Source organism: Primulina eburnea, chromosome 7 (assembly GCF_022965805.1).
Source record: "Primulina eburnea isolate SZY01 chromosome 7, ASM2296580v1, whole genome shotgun sequence".
NCBI lineage: Eukaryota > Viridiplantae > Streptophyta > Magnoliopsida > Lamiales > Gesneriaceae > Primulina > Primulina eburnea.
Window position 1 is genome coordinate 4,819,231 of NC_133107.1, and position 20,952 is coordinate 4,840,182.

Below are 20,952 nucleotides of genomic sequence, written 5' to 3' on the forward strand. Positions count from 1 at the left end.
CGGTCAATTTTTAAAAAACTATCAAAATAATGTCATTATTATTTTATATTTGTTACATTTTGCTATTCCTACAATATTTTACTAAAAACTCTTTGAATTATGACAAATATCTTTATATATTTACTAACTTGGCTATCGCCAAAACATATTGATTTGGTACAGCATACAATCTAATAATTTAATTAAAATTAGATTTTTTTGTGACGATCTACATCGAGCTTGCAAAGCAAGCTAACAAGACAAACAATATTGGACAAATATATGTGACATGTTCGTCTGATAAAATGTTGGTAGGAGGAATTGAATTCTTAAGTCACGACCACTTACTTCAACAAGTGTATGTATTTGAGTGAATTCATCTCTCAAATACATATCAATATCAACTACTAACTATAGTATTAGTATTATATTTCAAAAATTCATTGGACTGAATAAAGTGATGCTTGAAAAAATAAAATAATCAAGAAAATGGATGAAGAAATGGTTATTCATCTTTCATTCTTTAACTTTTTTTAAAAAAAAGGAATCATTTTTATTCTTTCGAAAACTTTTGTCACGATCGGACTGAAAGATAACAACGAGAAAATTCAATACATCTTTGTATGTCACTTTTCCTAAAGTTGTTTTGGCCAATTATGATAAATTGATACCTTATCTTGAAGGGTGAAAACGTCTCGGATCCATTTATTTATTTAATTTAAGCTATAAAAATATCTAAAACGTCATTTAATTTTTAAAAATAAAAAGATCTAAAAATTTAAACCATTCTTTATTGCAAAATTCAGTGAAAATGGGGATATACGGGGAATAAAAAAGGAAAAAGTGCATGCAGCGACTTGACGCCAAAAGATCCAAAACGACTTTAAAAGTAGAGTATCCATGTTGGTTGACGGCGGTGGCAATTATATAATATAAAACTAAAACAAAAACTTATATAAGATAATCTCACGGATCGTATTTTGTGAGGCGAATATCTTATTTAGGTCATCCATGAAAAATTATGACTTTTTATGTTAAGAGTATTACTTTTTATTGTAAATATCGGTAGGGTTTACCCATCTCACAAATAAAGATTCGTGAGATCGTCTCACATAAGACATATTCTAAAACTAATGAGTTATGCATAAAATAACGACCATTCTTTATTATTTAATAAGCACTTGCCCTTTTTTCTATAATATAATACGTGAATATTACATATGATATTAGGCAAAAACTTGTGTGAGACGGTCTCACGGGTCATATTTTGTGAGACGGATCTTTATTTGGATAATTCATGAAAAAGTATTGCTTTTTATGCTAAGAGTATTACTTTTTATGGTGAATATGGGTAGGGTTGACCCGTCTCACAGATTGAGATCCGTGAGACGGTCTCACATGAGACCTACTCATGATATTAACATAATATAGTTATACTTTTAAAGTATTTTGATATAAATGTTATTTAAATGATTTTATAGTATACTTTAAAGTATTTGATATAATGTTCATTAATGTTAGAAAATGTTCCTAAATACCACATTTTTTTACACAATTGTTCATCACAAATCAAATGTTAATTTCATTAATGAAAAAATATGCATTTATATAACAATTTTATCTTTATATAATATTAATATTACACTTTTTTTGTTTTTTTTTAAATTTCAACACACACTTTTATTTATTTTATTTTTTATTTCAACCATTCAAATATTAATTTAGTCTCTTCATAATTTGTCAAATTTCACTTTAGTCAATCGATAATGATAAAAAAAATTGTAGACACATACATTGTATGTGCAGAATAACTAGTATAAAATGAAAGTGATACGACCCGGACGAGACATAAGTTGAAACAACGTTTTTGAAGCAGGATACGATGAATAAACAACTCAAATGAAAAACGTGATATTTTGAAGAAAAAAACTACGACCCATTACTAATCCACTTTGTGGTTGGCCCATGGACGTTGGCACCAACTAGTCCTCTTTATAAATTATATAAAAAAACTCAATTCTGAGAAAATTGAGCTTGTGTCACCTAAAAATTATTAACCACCATCGAGCCTAAAATAATAATAATAAAAAAAACCGATTCGAGTCCAAATTGATTAGAAATTGGCATGTGAAAGAGAGAAGGGTGCAACAAAATGGCCAAAATCATGTATACCTTCCTCCAATTTCCTAATCAAAGCACCATTTTTCATCTCAAAATAACTATTAGAAAGCATGATATTGGATGATGAATTGGACAATAATTATAGGTTTGGTAAAGGCATAATTTACCATATTTTTTTTTTTTTACTTTTAAAGTTATTTCCTATAAATTCTCGAAATTGACATCACAAAATCTTGTGAAATCATGCATTTTAAACCAAACTGGGTCCGGTGGTCCTGTGCATTATCAACCATCGAGTAATAGGATGGCAGTATTAGCGTGCGAATTGTACTTGATTGTCACACTCCAACCTGTGTGATGCATCCATGCCCACTCACTCACTCACCCCATTCAATTTACCATATGATTCATCCCACCCAAAAAAAAAAAAGAAATAATTTTGCTGTACTCTTTTGTTTTCCGGTGACATCATCCATCTACTAAAAAAACAATATTTTCTCTGACGAATCTGTTGAAAAGATTTTCTGGACATAGTTTATTTTACTAACGTGGTTTACAGGCTGCTACGATAAGCCTGAAGTTAACCCAATATACACCAAAAAATAACACCTTCGAGTTTAATCGTCATTAAAAATAATATAAACATAATGTCGGATTAAACATTTGTCATTTTACTAAATATTATAACTCATAATACATTCGAAATTTTATTTAAACTACAATGTTTATACAGTCAAACATACTAAATGGTTGTAAAATTTAGGGTGGCTCCCTATCTGAATTTGATGTGTTGCATTCGTACTCATCCATTGATTCAGACAATTATTGAAAATAGGACAGAGCTACAATATATTCATTATTGAAAATAAGACAGAACGATACAATAGTAATACAACATATCCAATTGAGATGATAATGATAATTCACAGTAAAATAATAATTCACAGTAAAATATGTGGAATCAACGAGATGATCAATTGAATATGTTATGTTAAAACATGAAAATGTTATACGAGATATAGAGTGAGTTTCATGTGAGGCCGTATCACGGATCATTATCTGTTAGACGGGTCAGCCATACCCATATTCACAATAAAAATAATACTCTTTGCTTATAAAGTAATAATTTTTAATGGGTGTCTTAAATAAAGATCCGTCTCACAAATAAAACCCCGAGACCGTCTCACACAAGTTTTTGTCCCAGATATAACATAGACTTGACTCAAAAGCAGTATATATACATGATTGATTATTGTAGTGATGTAAAAACCCAAATCATATTAAAAAGTTTATATCTATATTTTCAATAAACAGAATAAATAAGGTATGCTGGTCTCACTCACTACACCTTGATTTCTACAATCAATTCAAACACTATGATGTTAAGCTCTCAAATATACTGTAAACCAAAGTTTTCGAATGAAATTTTTTTTCTGAGTGGAAGAAAATAAAATGTAAAAAGATTTGGTATACGAACTCTCAAAAAAAATATGTGCATCTTTATGTTATTGAATTTACTTATTATTATTTTTTTATAGTCATCATTGAAGCATTTTATGTGTTATCTAAAATACTAAAATGCTGTATTATTTTTTTATAAAATGATTCAACCAACCCATTTTCTATTATTTTAATTTGCATTATTTTCAGATTATTTCCAAAAAATTTAATTAACTTTTAGAAGATTATTTTGAGTGTTTCTGATTGATTTAGAACCAGATTCATTGTAATCTCTCCGTGCTCGGTTTAATTAAGGGTGAAATGAGTCGAGCTACTCGTGAGTAGCTCGAGTATTTTATGAGTTTTCTCGAATAGCTCGCGAGCAACTTGAATATATATATATATATATATATATATATATATATATATATATATATATATATGTGTGTGTGTGTGTGTGTGTGTGTGTGTGTTAAAAAATATATATTTAATCATATTTTTTTTTGTAAATTATAAATTTATTGTACATATATTTATTAATTGTTTTTAAAAATTAAAGAAATCATTTATAAAAAATTGAAAGCGAGTTTTTGAAGCTCGAGTAACTCGATATATTATCGAGTGGATCTCAAAAATTGCTACCTGATCGAATCCAGTTGAACTCAAGCTCGAGTCATCGAATATATTTCGAATATGTTTGATAGCGTCATTGGGTTCAACTATGAATATTTTAAGAACGACTTATTGTAATCTTTAAATTTTTTAAAACTTTGTCCTTCCTATAAAAACATTTTCGAGCTTAACAAACTAGTGCTTTGATATTAGATCGGTAATCATATATACAATTTTTTTGAAATATGTTTTTTTGTGACGGTCTCACGAATCTTTATCTGTGAGACGAGTCAACTCTACTGATATTCACAATAAAAAGTAATACTCTTAGTATTAAAAGTAATACTTTTTCATAGATGACCCAAATAAGAGATTTGTCTCACAAAATACGATTCGTAAGACCGTCTCATACAAACTTTTACAATTTTTTAGTGGTTTATTGTTCTTTGATCTAAAATTTGTTCTATTTAGAATGGAAATGGGTCACCAAATTAATAATATAAAAATTTAGTCCGTGTATGTTTAAATGGGCCGGATGAGGGGTCCAATTAGTAAAGCCCATTTTGCTGACCCATCCGAGGGACTGTTGCCGTCTTAACTGTAAACCTGGGTTTTCCTCTTCCTCTCGTCAAATCTCCAAACTTAGCCCGGTCGTTCTCCTGAGCTGTTATTGAATTTATTTTTAGTTTCTCCCATCTCTCCTCTTTCTTGATTTGTTCGTTGTGTATTGAGCTGGAGAAAGCTGAGGGGAAGAAGAGTTGCATTCCTTGTTTCAACTAGTGGGTCGGTATGCTTCCTTCTTTTCCTCTCTTTTTCATTTCTTATCCTTCAATTTCTGATATGGATTTATCTTTCCTGTTTAATGCCGTTTTCGTGTCGCCTACTTTGGTTTTCGTTTTTTTTTTCTATAAAGTTCAAGGTGTCTGCTTTTGTTTTCTTTTCATTTTTCTGGGAAATTCGGAACTATTCAGAAAACGATTGGATTTTTTTGGATTTAGAATATATCTTTTTGTTTTGGTTGATAGATACAGATTTTATGGGAATAATAGAATTTACTGCAGAAGTTTTAAATTGATTTGACGTTTAGATTTTGAGTGCCCGCTTTTCCAAATTATTAATGTACTAAAGACTGTTTGAGAGGTACAGTAAAGAATTTAAACCACTCCATGTTAACTGTTTTTTGCATTCGAATTACCGTGCGTCAGGAGTTGTCCAAATATATCCAAATACTTCGGAATCACTTTACAATTTTACGTGGTGCAATGATGTGGAATAAATGTCAAGATCTTTGTGCTTTGTGCTAGGTTCTGTTCCTGCCTAGAAGGCTTTAACTATTGAAATATTAAATTTTTCGCAATAATTTTCTGAGGAGATCTTATCACCGATGTGTTATAAAACATAGGCTTATTGGATTGGAAACGACAAATTCTTGGAATGAAATATTTCTAACCCACTTCTGAAGCTTTCGTTTCTTGATCTCAAACATATAAAAATGTGCTTTGATATTATGCAGCTAAAGGGTTTTTTTTTAAGGAAACCACTGTGCATTTCAATTGACTTTTACTGGGGTTTTCTTTTAAACTCACACGAACTTCGCACTTCTTTGAAATTGGAGACAGATTCGAAGGTCCTTTTTTGCAGCTGTTATTTATTACCTCGCTTGTCAAAATTTCAAGCAGGCTCTTTCAGTTTATAAAAGATTACGATAGCCGTAAAAAAAATAGTCTTTTTCTATGTTAAAGGTTGTTATTCGGTTGTAAAGTTGATACGTTCATATTATTCTGTGGGTACATTTATACCTACCAGATTCAATCTATGAATGCCGTTTTTACTCTATGGCGAACTTTTTCCTCCGCATCTCAGCTCAGACAAGAAAATGTTTTAACCTTTTGTTCGTATGTGGTTTGTATGTCTAGTGAGAAGTTTACATATTTTACCTATCTATCATTTGTTTTTATGGGACCTGTGTTCGTAGATTTTCATACCAAATCACACTGAAGCAAGCAGAACATCTATTATTGACAGGATTGCTCCGTAGTTCCTGAGAGTTATATATATATATATTTTTGTAGAACTTCTGTTTCTAAGTTATCACTTGTTTTTATCGAAATCATCTTTATTACCATCATAAGCATAAGGAGGCTATATTGTAGGAAATTTAAATGAGTTTATGCTATTATGTGTTAATTTCAAGAGATAATTTGTGGGGATATTCATATCCTAAAATGCTTTTGAGGTTGCAGACAGCTTTTTTTCTCACTGGAATATCTATAATTAACATTTTCTGGAATATCTATAAATAAGATCGATGCATCACGACATTCAGACCATGCATGGTGTTTATTTAATGTTACAGCTTTCAATTTACGTGCATATGAAGGATTAAAACAGACAGGAAAGAGTATTGGTGTGAGCAAGTACTTGGAGATTTTTGCGTAACAGGTGTAATAAATTATGTGTATTTGAGAAATGCTCAGGCAAGGAATTTATATATTGTTATGAACAACGTCAAACAACAAAATTATTCTTCTATGTGTAATATTGACTGTCAAATATGCACTTTCTTTTACAGAGATATATTAGATTTGTATTAAATTATTTGCTCTTAATGCTTGATTGGTATTGCAGGTGCCTTTATATCTTAGTTTTTTGGGAACCAAATTGGAATCTGGAATTGTGTGAGTTTACTTGAAGGCTGGAGCTGTGGCTACCAGTAAAGCTGCTATTTTGGGGTGGAGTACCGAGCAATTGACTCATCGTGGTCTTATATGTGCAACTATTTTGTTATACATTTTTCTTCTCCTTTGCATTTTAGTACTGGACCGCTGCCTATACATGTACTTAACCTACCTGATGAGCTTTATCTGATGGTCTTTATAGTCGCACATATTGTTCTCCGGCGACATCCACAATCCTACTTCTTGAACTGTGTGCAGTCTGATATTGAGCAGTGTTAAAATATCTACAGGAATCCTTCTCTTGTTAGCAAATACTCGATATGGTTTTGTAGCTAAGAATTTTAAAGGGTGAAAAGATGGCCTTTTATAATGAGGAAGAACAGACTGCGGATTACCTTTTCAAGATTGTTTTGATTGGTGATTCAGCTGTTGGGAAATCAAACTTGCTTGCTAGATTTGCCAGGGATGAGTTTTACTCTAATTCAAAATCCACCATTGGAGTGGAATTTCAGACTCAGAAGATGATAATCAATGGGAAAGAAGTTAAAGCACAGATTTGGGACACGGCCGGTCAGGAGCGATTTAGGGCCGTTACATCTGCCTATTATAGAGGGGCAGTCGGAGCGCTTCTGGTCTATGACATTAGCAGACGCCAGACCTTCGAAAGCATTGGCAGATGGCTTAATGAACTTCATAGTAAACAATGCAGCCTTTAGGACTTCATTTTTGTTTTTGTTTTGTGCGTTGGTATTGTTAGAGATATACTTTATTGACATGCGTACTTATTGGAGTTATATATATTTTTTTAACAGCCCATTCGGACATGAACGTGGTGACTATATTAGTTGGCAATAAATCTGATCTTAAAGATGCCCGGGAGGTGAAAACTGCTGAAGGCAAGTCCTTGGCTGAGACGCAGGGTCTGTTCTTCATAGAAACTTCAGCTCTAGACTCCTCCAATGTATCTTCTGCCTTTCAGATGGTGGTAAAAGAGATCTATAACATTTTAAGTAGGAAAGTAATTCAATCTCAAGAACTCAAACATAAAGAAACTGGCCGGATAGGAAATGGGAAAACATTGGTCATACGGGCAGATGGGGATCGAGAAACAGATGGACAACATAAAAAGAGTTGGTGTTGTTCATCATGATTCATTCTGCAAGGAACACGATCCATTGTTGTCAGAAGCGAGCTGTCATTTCTCGAAAGCCCTTTTCTCATTATCTTAAGACTGCAACTCTACTTGTTTTAATGTTAAAACTGTCACCCGAGTTTACTTTTGTAACTCGAATATCAAGGCCAGAAATAGAAGGGAAAAAACAAATCTGTTTTTCCCTGGAAATTGTAAATGACTTGAAGTGGTTTGAATTTTATTAGTAATGTGAGTGGGTATTCCTTCGATGTATTCTACACTTCCATTTTGTGGTGTTAATAATACTCCGTGTTTTGCTCTGAGTTGGGAACTTGGGCCACTTTAGGTTCTGCTGTCTGGTCCAATTATCTTTGGGCTTTCTGGTTTCTTGCAAAAGCATTTGACTCCCGTATTTTTCACTCATAAGTGATAACTGATAATATCCTAGCATACGGGTATGACACAAATAATATGGAGATAAGTAATATTTTTAATAATAAAATATATATAAAAATGATACTTAATATAATGTTTGATTTGATTTAATTCGAAATAATGTGATATTATTGTTTTGTTTTTTTGAAAATATTAATAATATTATTTATTAAGAAAAATAATGTAATTTTAATTTAATGACTTAATTGATGTAAGATAAATAGTTGATAAATTGTTAAATAATATGATAATAAATCAACATGAGATTAGATTGAATAAATATACGAATAAGAATAGAGCGAACCAAACTTAACTAAAAAAATTAACAAAGAAATTGCTCCACGGTGGGTCCCACTATCTGATTGTTTTCTTCCCTCCATCCAACCCTAAACCTTAGCGGGCCTTCAATGTCCGAAAACCCTCCTCCTGTAAAACCCCATTTCCCAAAAATTTTTCATTCAAAACATATGCAGAGCATTTCATTAATTCATATATGCTGAAGATATCAAAAATGAAATCACTTCTTACACTCAGCCCATCACTCTTCAAGCCTCCCGGGGCCACTTCCTCGCCTTTTCCCCTTTTTTTCCACTCTCAACGATCTATTTTTCATTGCAAGATTCAACCTTTGGAGAATCCCATTTCTTTTCACACGCATTTTGTGGTAAATTCTCTTGCAAATTATTCAAAACCCTCAAATTTTAGTCAAAGTCGAGATTTTTGCTCCGAAGGAAGGGCCCCTGGAGAGATTCACGTGATCGTGGGACCAATGTTTGCCGGAAAAACTACCACTCTTCTTAAAAGAATGAAGTCCGAGAGCAGTAAGGGCAGGTTGACAATTTTTTTAAAATTTTTAATTAGTTCGTTTTGTAGTTGATCGAACTTAGTAACGCACGTTTGTTGCGTGTGTTCCGAAATTTACTAATTTAAGGTTGGGATTGATGTCCCAAGTGCACCTTTTAAGTTTGACTTTTCAATATGTATAGTGGGCTAGATTAAGTCTGCTCATGTGTGGGGTGCTTAGATGAGATTAATGTACTCCTTATTTTGAGATTTAATACAATATTTAAGAATGATCTTTAAAGTCTTATACTTGTGGTGTTTTCGTATGCAAAAGGTATGCTATCTACAACTTGATACCAAAGTTTCTTACCTCTTTATAGGTCTGTGTACAATGCACGACTTAGGTTGTTGCTTGATTTATATCCAACAGGTCATATTTGTCTATGATTCTTGTCGGCATATTTTGGGGTATGCTTCAAGAGGTGGGCAATTGAGTTTACATCCCATGATTGCAGGATATATGCGATTGAGTTTTTGTTGCAGGATAAGATAATGTGGTTTGAAGAATCTTGTGAACATGTCTTTGCAGAATCGCCATGTCTTGGAAAGTTGAGCATTTACACCCTTGAAATTGCCCCTACTGTTGGATATTACCTTTTCAATAGTGTTGAAGCTATTTCTAATTTGGCTTAGGATTACCGATTGCTCAATCAAGGTTTTGAGTTGCAATTTTCATGAAAGAAATAAGTTTGAGACCCCTAGCGAATACTATCAAACCTCGAGATGTTATCGATAAATCATTAAATCTGCTTCTTGATTGCACCTCACTGTTGTTGTGCTAACCCAGTAACTATGCTTTGTCTCAAGCTGCATTATTCTATTACCTTTTCTATGTGTGTATATTATAGGTGTTGGATTCCTCCATAAGAGCAGTGGCCTTTGTGGTGATGCACGTGCAACCCGCAAGAGAAATTCATGCTTAACTATTGGAACTAAACTGACTTTGTGTCATAAATTTTGCCAGATATTTGTTGGTGCTTTATTTGTACTTGTGATGATTTTGCAGAAATGTAGCAATAATAAAATCAAACACGGATACTAGGTATGAGCTAGATTCTATTGTGACACATGATGGAGAAAAGTTGCCATGCTTGCCATTAGCTGTTCTATCGTCATTAAGAGAAAAGCTAGGCGCTGAAGCCTATGAAAAAGTACTCTCTCATTTCTGATTCTTATGTTTCATTTAGTTATGTGAACCATTTGCGTTAAGTTGAATATGTGTAGCAGTTGAATCATTTAATATTTACACCAAATTTTAGGTAAGTTTTTCATCATATGCTCTAATAGTTTTTCAATGATACATCAGCTGGAGGTGATTGGCATTGATGAAGCTCAATTTTTTGAAGATCTACACGATTTCTGTAGCAAAGCTGCTGACCATGATGGGAAGACGGTAATAGTTGCTGGATTGGATGGCGACTATTTGAGGTGCACTTTATTTTTCACGTCCTCACATGATCTTATCCTTTGTTTTAACTTCTGATATTTGTCGAAATTTGTATTTTTTTGGGCTTTGGCAGAAGGAGCTTTGGTCAAGTTCTGGATATAATTCCCATTGCTGACTCCGTGACAAAGCTTACTGCCCGATGTGAGGTATGTGGTAATCGTGCCCTGTTTACTCTGAGGAAGACAGACGAGACTAAAACCAAACTTATTGCTGGGGCTGAAGTGTATATGCCTGTGTGTCGCAATCACTACGTGAGTGGACAAGTCGCAAAAGAAGCTACAAGGGCTGTTCTTGACTCCCAAAACGCGCAGTTCACTTCAGTGATCTAGGACCCGCCTCTGATTTTTGTGGTGGAATCTGGGATCGTACATTTTGTCTGAATCGACTATCAAGGTTGATTTTGCCGTAAAGGTGTGATCATTCGTCAAAATCTTGGTCTCATAATGTATAAACGCTTGAAAGTTATCCTAGTATTGATATATTAAAGATATTTGTAACAATAGCAGCTTTACAAGTGAAAATTCTCTAAACAAGAAATCTAAACTTATTATCTCTAGTGTTTTTTAACCTTCTAAAACGATAAATAAATCATCTCCAAGCAGATGATGTTGACATAGCTCTGTTCTTCCACCCGAGAAACAGAGCACCGTCTGCTTCTGCAACTCTGTAATTTGGGCTATAATCTTTCAACATCTCCTTAACAGCGCCATTAACTGATGAACTCAATGGAATTGGAGAAAATCCGGCCATCATAAGTCTCTGTCTCCACTTACCAAAAAGCTCGTGCCTTTCGACCCGATCAGCACCCTCACAAGCTAGTATATTGACTACGTCCCTTGCCACACAGTTTTCCTCAGCTCTAATCCGCTGACGATCATCCTTAGTATGTGCTGCATTTATGGACTCAAACATGGCCATATAATAATCTAGGGTTTCACAAAAACGTTGGAAGAATCTTGAAGTGTTTGTGTTGGATTCTTGTTCGACTATGGTGACAACCTTTGGTGACAAGCTCTTCACAAGTCTAAGTAGGCGGTCTCTATGATTAGCTGTGCTCACACTCTCATCTGGCATGTGGTGTAGTATGTAAGGGAAATTCACGGCCAAAGCTTCTCCAGGTCGAAAGTCAAGATTTTCAAGATGGACTTCACATCCCGACATAGCTGCGCCATGGAATTCGAATGGTACTCCGCACGAATCCGCCAGTTTTGCTAGCTTCTGGCCAACAAGCTCAAGTCCTCCACCACGAGCATGAGCAGACTGGGAATCATCAACACCTGTGATGCGGATATATGATGGCCTGCCTGGACGGCGTGAAAGGGCCTGAATCATGGCCATCCACTGACTACCCTGAGCAATCTGAAAGTCGATTATGTGGATTCGGTCCTCATTTTCCATAGCTTCCTTGATCGTGACATTGGCAGACGTATAAGCGAATTTCCAGTATGGGCATATTTCATAAAGCACAGACATGTAAGACATTAATTCGGAGCTTGTAGGTTCTTCACACTTTAGCTTCTTGTATATTATGCTCCCAGAGGACAATAATCTTGCCCTGGTCCCTTCTAGCATGTATGCACCTAATCTTTGCAAAGGGTCACCCGATACAGAAACCCTTTTTTCCAGTATGTCCATTAGAGCTTCAGCAGCTGATATTGCAACACTTTGATCAGACAATGAGGCTGTATCAGTTTCTGACACTGTTTCAGCACAGGAAATGAGCAATTGTTTCAGGTCCATTTGGGGGGCCATCTCAAGAATTCTGTCGTACCTAGTGAAAAAAGAAGGTTGTGAGGTAACACCATTGAAGGAGCCACTATCCTCGAAATCTGATTCGGGCCCCAACAGTTCATTCCTCAAAACCCACAGAGCTTGCATCAACTTGTTTTCGTCATCAACACCAGATGACCCACTAAAGGGTGATCCATAAGTATTCTCAGATGAGTAATGAAGATCAGAAAAGTGAGAGTTCGATAACTGGGGAGAAAAAGTGCTCATATTGGAGGAGACACTAACAGCTGAAGGTGAATTGTAGATGGCAGCATAATTGGTTGCTGGTGTAGATTCGAGTGTGAAAAAGTTTTCAGCGTCAGCTTGAAATGAAACAACGGTGTCTTGGCTTTTAATATCCCGGGAGGTTTGCATCTCAAGAGACAGAATCAGTACTGTTACCTCAATTAAACGGATATAGTGAATCTATACTATGACAAATACAGCTCCCGAAAGTTGCCACCTTTATGTTTGAATACGAGGAGCAACAAATCTGCCATGGAGAAAACATAGGATCAGAGATTTTCAAGTTAAGACACCAAGAGGCAGGTTTTAAAAATGACCGATTATATGAAATCACAACCTTCAAAAAAGAAAAGGCAACCGTATAACTCTTGTATTCATATTTTCACATGTACAGGCATACATAGGGCCGGCTATATTTTCTATTGTACCTCCCTCCGTTTGCAAAATAAAATCTTCGACAAGACTCTGTGCCACGTCTCTCTAACGAAAAGTCAACCTAGGTTCGGCCAACACCTTTGAACAAACATGATCCTACCATGGATAAATCAGAGTATATTTTTCATTAAATAAACTTACTAATTGCCTTGTACGGAAGGTAAACTCATTAAAAACAATAATGACACAAATGGGAAAGTTAGAAGAAAATTTAGGTCTTGGATGCCAATTAAGAGACACTATCCATCAAGAAAAACAACGTATTTAACCAACAAAATCCCATAATGGCAAAGATAATAAATGAAACCAAGACATAACGTAAAAATTGACAAAACAAAGAGATCTTCGAAGTCAAAAAGCTGATACAAAATGTATAATCAAGCATTAATCACGCACCAATAATGAAACTAATTAATTCAAGAAATCACGAGATTGGGTCCGCTAATCTTACCTTCGATGGACAAATTGTGCTGAGATTTTGTGAATTTTCTTTCAGACAGAAACCGACATACGAAGGGGGAGACGGGCGGAAGGAGCTTATAAAATTATCGACGAAAGCAACTAATGAATTTTATTAGAATAGAAACTTCCGGTGTATACAAACCAGTTAATGACCCTTCATTTATGAGTTCACTACGTAAATGCCACTGCTAAAACCTACAGGACAAAAACTTGTGTGAGACGGTCTCACGGATCATATTTGTGAGACGGATCTCTTATTTGGGTCACCCATAAAAAAATATTATTTTTTATGCTAAGAGTATTACTTTTTATTGTGAATATGGGTAGGGTTGACCCGTCTCACGGATTCTGACCCGTGAGACGGTCTCACATGAGACTCACTCAACCTGCAGACCCCACCCTTCGCATTCTTTCTTCGTGTGTTCCTCTTCGACGACTATGCATCGTATGATATGAATGGATTTTCCGCAACTGAAACCACGGTGTCTTTCTTCAACTAATATTAGTGTATCTACGCACGCATTATATATATGTAAAATATTTTTATAATTTATTTGATTTATATTTAAATAAAATTAAATATAATTATAAAAAATAGTGAAAGATTACATTGTAATTTTGATATATGAATTAAAAAAATAAATAAATAAAAATCATATCCTAAATAGGAATAGAACCTACAAACTTGATTATTAAGAACTAAAGACTCAATCCGTTGAGCTACATATACTTATATTAAAATTTTCACACTACATTAATATGTATAGTTATTATAACAGACCATAACATCAAAAGTTAATTACTTTATATGTCCCAAATTTAATAAATAATACAGAAGATAGCATAGATGTTAGGTTCTGAAGCAAATTATAAAATAAAATTGTATTCGACTCAAAAGCTTAGAGCTCGACATCCGTGTAAATTATCACATCAGTAAACATATATTTAAGTATACTAAAAATCATTATCTTTTACTAATTAATGTATTTACCTTATTTCTTGGATTAACATAAAAGTAAATCAAATAATATTTATATTGACTACTCATATAAAATTTATTTATTGTATAAAAAGACAGTAATAAAATGTCAAACTAGAATTAAAATTCGACACTTGAATTTCAAGTTAAAAAAACAACAATATAATTATATTTTACTAAATTGTCTTGATTATGCTTGTAATTTTAAAGAATTAATAATTATTAATTTATGACATTAATGAGATCATTGATTTATATAAGAATCTATAGAAAAATTATAATTTTATTAATTAATCAAATTATTAATTTTACAAATTGATCAATTGAGATTGAGAAAAATATATTAATTTATAGATGTTTTAATGTATAAATATAATATCCAAGTACGAATAAGAATTAGAAATCATAATATTATTATTAGAATAATAATAATATAATTAAAATGTTGAAAGTCGTTAAATAATAATTTGGTATTAGTCGTGTTATCGGGATAAAGGAAAGCGCATAAAGAAACATGTCGGAACATTTCCCTCACACTACAAAATAATAGAGCTTCTTTCTTGAATCTTTACAGTTCTTACTGGAATTTAGGGTTCACGAGAGATACCCGAAACTTCTTTGTTGCGCTACTCTATGCTACGCTACAAACTTATTTCTTGTGGTTTCCTTTGAAATGATTGGTTCCCATGAAGACTCGATGTATTTTTAGATCAATTACGCTCGCTTCACAGTTTCGTTTTACGGTGTAAAATTTGTCTGCTTGATCCTTGAAATGGGTCGTTCTCGTGGAAATTTTCATTCTGAAGAAGATCCAAGTCAAAGGTTAGCTTTTTTTTTGGGGTATTATCTTGCTGTTGCCTATGCTAATGGGTGCATAATATCTTTGGTGTTTTTATCATCTGCTAAGATTTATTGCTTTAACTGTCAGCTTTGATGTTTTGTTGTTTGTTTGAGTTATACGGGGATATAGTTTATTTGATTGAATGGTCCTTTGTGCAATGCCACAAATGACGAAGTTAATTTCTTTGTATTGGGATATGGTTTTGTGACTGTGTTTTTTGAAATATAAAGTTCGAAGCATTGTCAGGAATATTTTGTTTTGCACAAAAAATGAATGTGTCGTTCTGCTGTCTAACTAATTAATATCGCTCCTGATTTTCTGCATTATGTGATGCGATGAGGTTTATCCTTTTTCCAATATATCAAGTGGAACTGTGTCTTAGTATTTTTCTATCACTATTCCTTTTTTTTTTTATGTACGGTTTAATCAGTATACTTCTCTTCGATTCTTCAAATACTCGGTGCTTTTTCGCAGATCAAGGAGAAAAAAGAGCGCATCAAGTGGAGAAAACATAGAATCTCTTGCTGCTGGTAGATTGTCTTCTTTAGTATGTTTCTCGTTGAGTAGTTCACTGTGGCTATCTTTGAATGTGATGTGTTAAAAGAGAATTGAGTGAAATGGATCTGGTGGCCATTTATTAGTCTTTTGCCTTCCATGTTTAGCATCTTGTCTTGGCTATATCACTCAGTTAATGATTTGCAATGTTAGGTGACATATATATTTTTGCAGTTAATCATCTTATAGGAGTCCACAATACGTATTTTGGGTCGATGACTAGAAAGTATATTATTGTAGATGACTTTGGAGTTAGGTTTTGTTTTGTGTGATATTTATACAATTTATGTTATATGACGTGCATATGATGTATTAAACTTGTTTATATCCTGCTTTTAATTCTTGAATGCTCAGGTCCGGGTACAAGTGAAGGAAAAAGGGCTTTATACCATTGTAACTATTGTAACAAAGATATTACTGGGAGAATTCGTATAAAATGTGGTGTATGTTCTGATTTTGACCTATGCATTGAGTGTTTCTCAGTAGGAGCCGAGGTTCATCCACACAAAAGTGGTCATCGGTATCGGGTTATGGTCAGTTCCTCATCTGATTTTTTTTTCTATTTTTAACACAAAGCATTCTATATTTTGAAATTGAGGTTACTTTCTTTTGTCATAGATGGTTTTATTAACTCTATTCTGTAAGTACATAGTTTTTATTTCAATGTGCCAACGCTGATAATGCAGTGTATATTTTGGTGCATATTTACTGTGTCGTTTAAAGTTTCTGCTGGACAAACTGCCTACAACATAACACGAGAAGAGTGTAATATATCTTAAATCAGTTTGTTTTTCAGTATGGATATGCTTGTGTTTTTTTCTATCCATTGATTGTTTTCCTTATGATTTTATTTGTTACTGCTGAGTGATGTAGCTGCTCACATTGCTGATGGTCTTTAAAGTGTAATTTTAACAGGACATATTATCCTTTCCTCTCATATGTCCAGAATGGAATGCCGATGAAGAAATGCTACTTCTGGAGGTGATCTGTTATTTCTTTTAGTGTTTATCAGACCCTTTATATGTAAAGTCACACCTTTTCTCTTGAAAATCTTAGCTTTGTTTTTTGCCTCATTAAATGTTCCTTAACCAGGGGATTGAGATGTATGGCATGTGTAACTGGGCAGAAGTTGCAGAGCATGTTGGGACAAAGACGAAGGAAGCATGTATAGAACATTATAGGAATGCTTATCTAAACTCGCCTCACTTTCCTATACCGGTATGATTTCTTACATAATTAAGTTGCTTCTAAGAAGTGTTTTTCCTTCAAGCAGTGCTACAAGATATACATTTATTTCCTCAGGACATGACACATGTAGTGGGTAAAAATAGAAATGAACTCCTTGCTATGGCTAAAGGGCATCTTGATGACAAAAGAGGTCGGTGATATGGGTAGTCCTCTACTTTTCTTCGCATTTTCTCCTTGTTTTTCTTTCTAGCATCGATTAGTCAGGTTTGAGTCCGTCATTCGTATATTTAGCTATTAGGATAGGAAATCGTGTAACACTGAAATACTATGTAATTTGCTTATGTTTTTTGAAACCTACTTGGTGGATTTTGTTTGGATGCAATTCGGTAAAAGCTTGAAAATTTTGTAGACAGGCGAAGGTTAAGTAGGCAGTTGTGTAAGCATTCTTTGTTTAACTTTTGTATGGAATTTTTAAATGATGGAAAGTATGGTAATTATCAGTGTAATGTTTTAAGGATGTGTCAAACTTGTGTTAGGAAGTCTATTCACTACTCGTAGGAGAATTCAACAATTTCTTTCATTGTATGTTAGATCCCCTCTAGGTGGCCGTAAGTTAATATTGTCTCCCATGCATCACATCATTCTCAATTGAGATGCTTTTCTAACAATATAGACTAATAATTTACTTGGATTTCTTTTCCAGGGGAACTTCAGCTAAAGGAGGAATCTCTGTTCTCTCCCTCGAGAGTCAAGTATATTCATCATTTTCTAAAAAATGTTTCAATTATCTTTAAGCACTTCTAATCATCTATACAAATTTTAGAGTTGAAGATTCATACAAAAGCGGTCCTTCAGGTCGTTTACCTTCCACCTCCATGGCAGGTAATTAGAATTATGTTTTAACTGGCAACCAAGGGGCAAATTGTCTTCTTCTTCCTCATTGCAGAAGATTTTCTGAAACTATTAATATAGAAAATTTTACCGGAGCGAAAGTTAAGGCATCCAACATGGCCCACATCAAGGATCAGGGTGATCTTTTAAAAATGGAGGGTGAGTGGCGTGTTATAGTTTTATTATTAGTTCCAATTTCTGGGAAAATTTGCGTTTCTTTCTAATATTCCTGCAGATCATATGTCAGGGAGGAGTTTTGGTGGGAACAAACCAAAATCAGCAAAGATCGAGGCCCCATCTTTACCGGATTCAGGTGGTTATAATGCAAAAAGACAAGAGTTTGATCCTGAATATGATAATGACGCGGAACAAATGTTGGCTGATATGGAATTCAAGGAAACTGATACTGAAGAGGAGCGTGAGTTGAAACTGCGAGTGCTTCGTATATATTCAAAGAGGTATTGTTCGTCATACTTAAAATACCAGAGTTTTTGGCTATCTATACTCTTTTCTAAGCTTTATGAGTGAAATCCACCAATTTGGCTTACCTCATATGGTTAGTGTCTCCCTAGTCACTAGAGATTACTTTTCAGTTTCTTTATGCTGCAATGTTGCATATATTCCCTTACTAATTATGTTTGATAAATTCATCGATTGCTTACAATAAGCTTACGTATCTAATATTCTCGAGTTGATTACTGAGATTAATCTTTGCAGACTTGATGAGCGAAAACGAAGGAAGGATTTCATTCTGGATAGGAACATACTCCATCCTAGTCCATTTCGTAAGGAATTATCTCAAGAAGAGAAGGATTTATGCTGGCGATATGATGTATTCATGCGCTTCCATTCCAAGGAGGAGCATGAAGAACTTCTAAAAACTGTTGTGTCAGAATACAGGATTCTAAAACGAATTCAAGAACTTAAGGTATATCCTATATTCTGAAATGTAAGTCGCTAGCTTTGTTAAATAATGCAAAATACGAGGAATTTTATAAATTATGTTCCAACTCATTGTGGTGTGTTCCAAGGATAAGATTTTTGCATGTGACATCCTAGAGACATTTGATGGACATTGTTTGATGTGCTTCAGAATAGTGGAAGGATAATGACGTAATAAAGTTTTTCAATGGTAGACTATCATTAATCACCTTGCTTAGGTTATTTAGTTGAAATTATGTAATCTTGATAGATTTTAGATTTAGTGAACATATTACATTATTAACTTTTGGAAATGTGTATTCAGGAAGCAAGAGCTGCTGGTTGTCGTTCTTCAGCCGAAGCTGACAGATATCTTGAGCAAAAAAGGCGTGACACTGAAGATGGTGCTAGCCTGAAAGAAAGTTATCAGGCTGGACCAAGCAGCCAGGAAAGTCTGAGTATACCTGTTTCCTCAGATTCATTTGGTGCATATTCGAACACACCATCGGCCGTCCAAGCTAACTCAACTCAGACTGACATGGACATCGTTTCGTTTTCTGCTGCAAATTGTTTATCTGAGTCTGTAAGTCTTTCTTTTGCTGTGATAGAAAAGCAATTTGTCATTGAGCTAGCATGGAGTGTTACGAATTTTTATTAGACTTTTTGAGATTAAAAGATCGATGAATATCTTGAAGTTGGAAATATTGTCGGGGAGAAATCCTTGTTATCCTTGGTCTGCATACTGGAATTGAACTACAGCATTTTTGGTGTTATACGATTTAAAAGATCGGGGTTGTATTGTGTCATAATCTGCTACATGTTTTGGTACTATGGCCGTTGTTAGATACGGTAGTCGGCGAAAGAGAGAGTCATGTGTTTGATTTTCATAAATTACAACTTTAGTAATTAGTGGGAGGGGATTGTTGAGAAATAAAATGGCCTCTATTTTCCTGTATGTATTTATGGGACAAAATGATCATAACTTGGTGTTTGGACTAACGTTGGATTTTAAAAACTGAGTTGCACCACCAACTATAGCTTATACAGTATGGCGATGTGTAGTAGGTTTTACTGAGTTATTAATACGAGGCTGCAAGTCACAATTGATTAAGAAGACCGAAAAGTTGCACAACAAGAGTCTTGCGGCCAAAGTTGGGGAATAACCTTTTACAAGTGTATTTGAGTGTAATCAAATGCACTTGTAGAGGTTTTTATTTTTGTTAAAAGTTTGACCAATGTTTTTTTGTTAAATCAGAGTTGTGGTTTAACCGTGGGTTTATCCATATAATTTTATGCATCGACAGGAGAAACAACTGTGCCACGAGATCAGGTTAGCGCCACCTGATTTTCTTAAACTTCAGGCGGAAATGACCATACAGTTTATGATTGGCAATTTATCCAACAAATCCGATGCTTACTCGTTCTTTCAAGTTGATCGAACCAAAATTGACAGAGTATATGATCTGCTTTTGAAGAAGGGATTGGTTCTGCAATGATATTTCCAGCGACAAGATCAATATATGCTCCAGCTATTGATGTTTTTACAACATGTGATGGTCTATGTCAGGTATCGCCAGGCTAAAAACTTAGGGTTGAATCTGTATTCTTTTACATGCTGTAGGAGAAGCAGCTTAGCAGAAATTCATCATTGCCGTTTCCGTTGATTATAAGGGATGGAAAGAAGAATATTTTTGAAGCTTAATATGCATGAGCTCCTTGCAGACGACTGTGAAGAAGATTGGCAATGTGTTATGTTTTCAAAGGGTGTAGATTGTTTGTACAAATCTTCTATTCTATGAACGGCTCACTTATTTCTTGCTTGGTATACAAAGGTGAATTTCACATGTTACGTTCACTGTACACGTACATGATGTGTAATTTAGTTACGTACGTGAATACTAGAATATTATTTGAAACGAGAGATTGAGTGAGATTTCAATGGATTTGTATCTCTTGTTAATGGATATCCTGAATCAA

The 20,952-nt window shown here is 34.1% G+C and overlaps 4 protein-coding genes across 11 annotated transcripts; 3 read left to right on the plus strand and 1 right to left on the minus strand.

The window, feature by feature from the left end:
• Positions 1-4,700: 4,700 nt before the first annotated feature.
• On the plus strand, positions 4,701-8,225 carry LOC140836826 (ras-related protein RABA5a-like). 3 transcript variants are annotated; one of them, XM_073202651.1, is made up of 4 exons: positions 4,701-4,939; positions 6,781-6,913; positions 7,033-7,526; positions 7,643-8,225. In XM_073202651.1, exons 3-4 carry the CDS (start codon positions 7,187-7,189, stop codon positions 7,978-7,980), a joined length of 678 nt encoding a protein of 225 aa, XP_073058752.1. In that variant the 5' UTR covers positions 4,701-4,939; positions 6,781-6,913; positions 7,033-7,186; the 3' UTR covers positions 7,981-8,225. The 3 variants fall into 3 exon arrangements, with proteins under 3 accessions (XP_073058752.1, XP_073058750.1, XP_073058751.1); XM_073202649.1 differs by having other exon boundaries at positions 4,701-4,935; positions 6,781-7,526; XM_073202650.1 differs by lacking the exon at positions 4,701-4,939 and adding an exon at positions 6,549-6,569 and having other exon boundaries at positions 6,781-7,526.
• Positions 8,226-8,746: 521 nt separating this feature from the next.
• Positions 8,747-11,017, plus strand: LOC140836825 (thymidine kinase-like). Of its 3 annotated transcripts, none has more exons than XM_073202646.1 (5): positions 8,747-9,228; positions 9,696-9,788; positions 10,247-10,391; positions 10,547-10,668; positions 10,761-11,017. In XM_073202646.1, the coding sequence occupies exons 1-5, from the start codon at positions 8,891-8,893 to the stop codon at positions 11,014-11,016; spliced, it is 954 nt and encodes a 317-aa protein (XP_073058747.1). In that variant the 5' UTR covers positions 8,747-8,890; the 3' UTR covers position 11,017. The 3 variants fall into 3 exon arrangements, with proteins under 3 accessions (XP_073058747.1, XP_073058748.1, XP_073058749.1); XM_073202648.1 differs by lacking the exon at positions 8,747-9,228 and adding an exon at positions 9,252-9,662 and having other exon boundaries at positions 9,724-9,788; XM_073202647.1 differs by lacking the exon at positions 9,696-9,788.
• A 132-nt stretch (positions 11,018-11,149) lies between these two features.
• LOC140836823 (scarecrow-like protein 13) lies at positions 11,150-13,742 on the minus strand. 3 transcript variants are annotated; one of them, XM_073202644.1, is made up of 3 exons: positions 13,590-13,697; positions 13,132-13,234; positions 11,150-12,950 (listed from the first exon to the last, which is right to left on the minus strand). In XM_073202644.1, the coding sequence occupies exon 3, from the start codon at positions 12,830-12,832 to the stop codon at positions 11,276-11,278; it is 1,557 nt and encodes a 518-aa protein (XP_073058745.1). In that variant the 5' UTR covers positions 12,833-12,950; positions 13,132-13,234; positions 13,590-13,697; the 3' UTR covers positions 11,150-11,275. The 3 variants fall into 3 exon arrangements, with proteins under 3 accessions (XP_073058745.1, XP_073058744.1, XP_073058743.1); XM_073202643.1 differs by having other exon boundaries at positions 13,041-13,234; XM_073202642.1 differs by lacking the exon at positions 13,132-13,234 and having other exon boundaries at positions 13,590-13,742.
• Positions 13,743-15,094: 1,352 nt separating this feature from the next.
• LOC140836822 (transcriptional adapter ADA2b) lies at positions 15,095-20,952 on the plus strand. 2 transcript variants are annotated; one of them, XM_073202640.1, is made up of 13 exons: positions 15,095-15,401; positions 15,895-15,950; positions 16,330-16,508; positions 16,891-16,956; positions 17,068-17,193; positions 17,278-17,353; positions 17,867-17,915; positions 17,987-18,045; positions 18,136-18,213; positions 18,290-18,512; positions 18,772-18,982; positions 19,301-19,558; positions 20,280-20,952. In XM_073202640.1, exons 1-13 carry the CDS (start codon positions 15,352-15,354, stop codon positions 20,469-20,471), a joined length of 1,623 nt encoding a protein of 540 aa, XP_073058741.1. In that variant the 5' UTR covers positions 15,095-15,351; the 3' UTR covers positions 20,472-20,952. The 2 variants fall into 2 exon arrangements, with proteins under 2 accessions (XP_073058741.1, XP_073058742.1); XM_073202641.1 differs by having other exon boundaries at positions 18,302-18,512.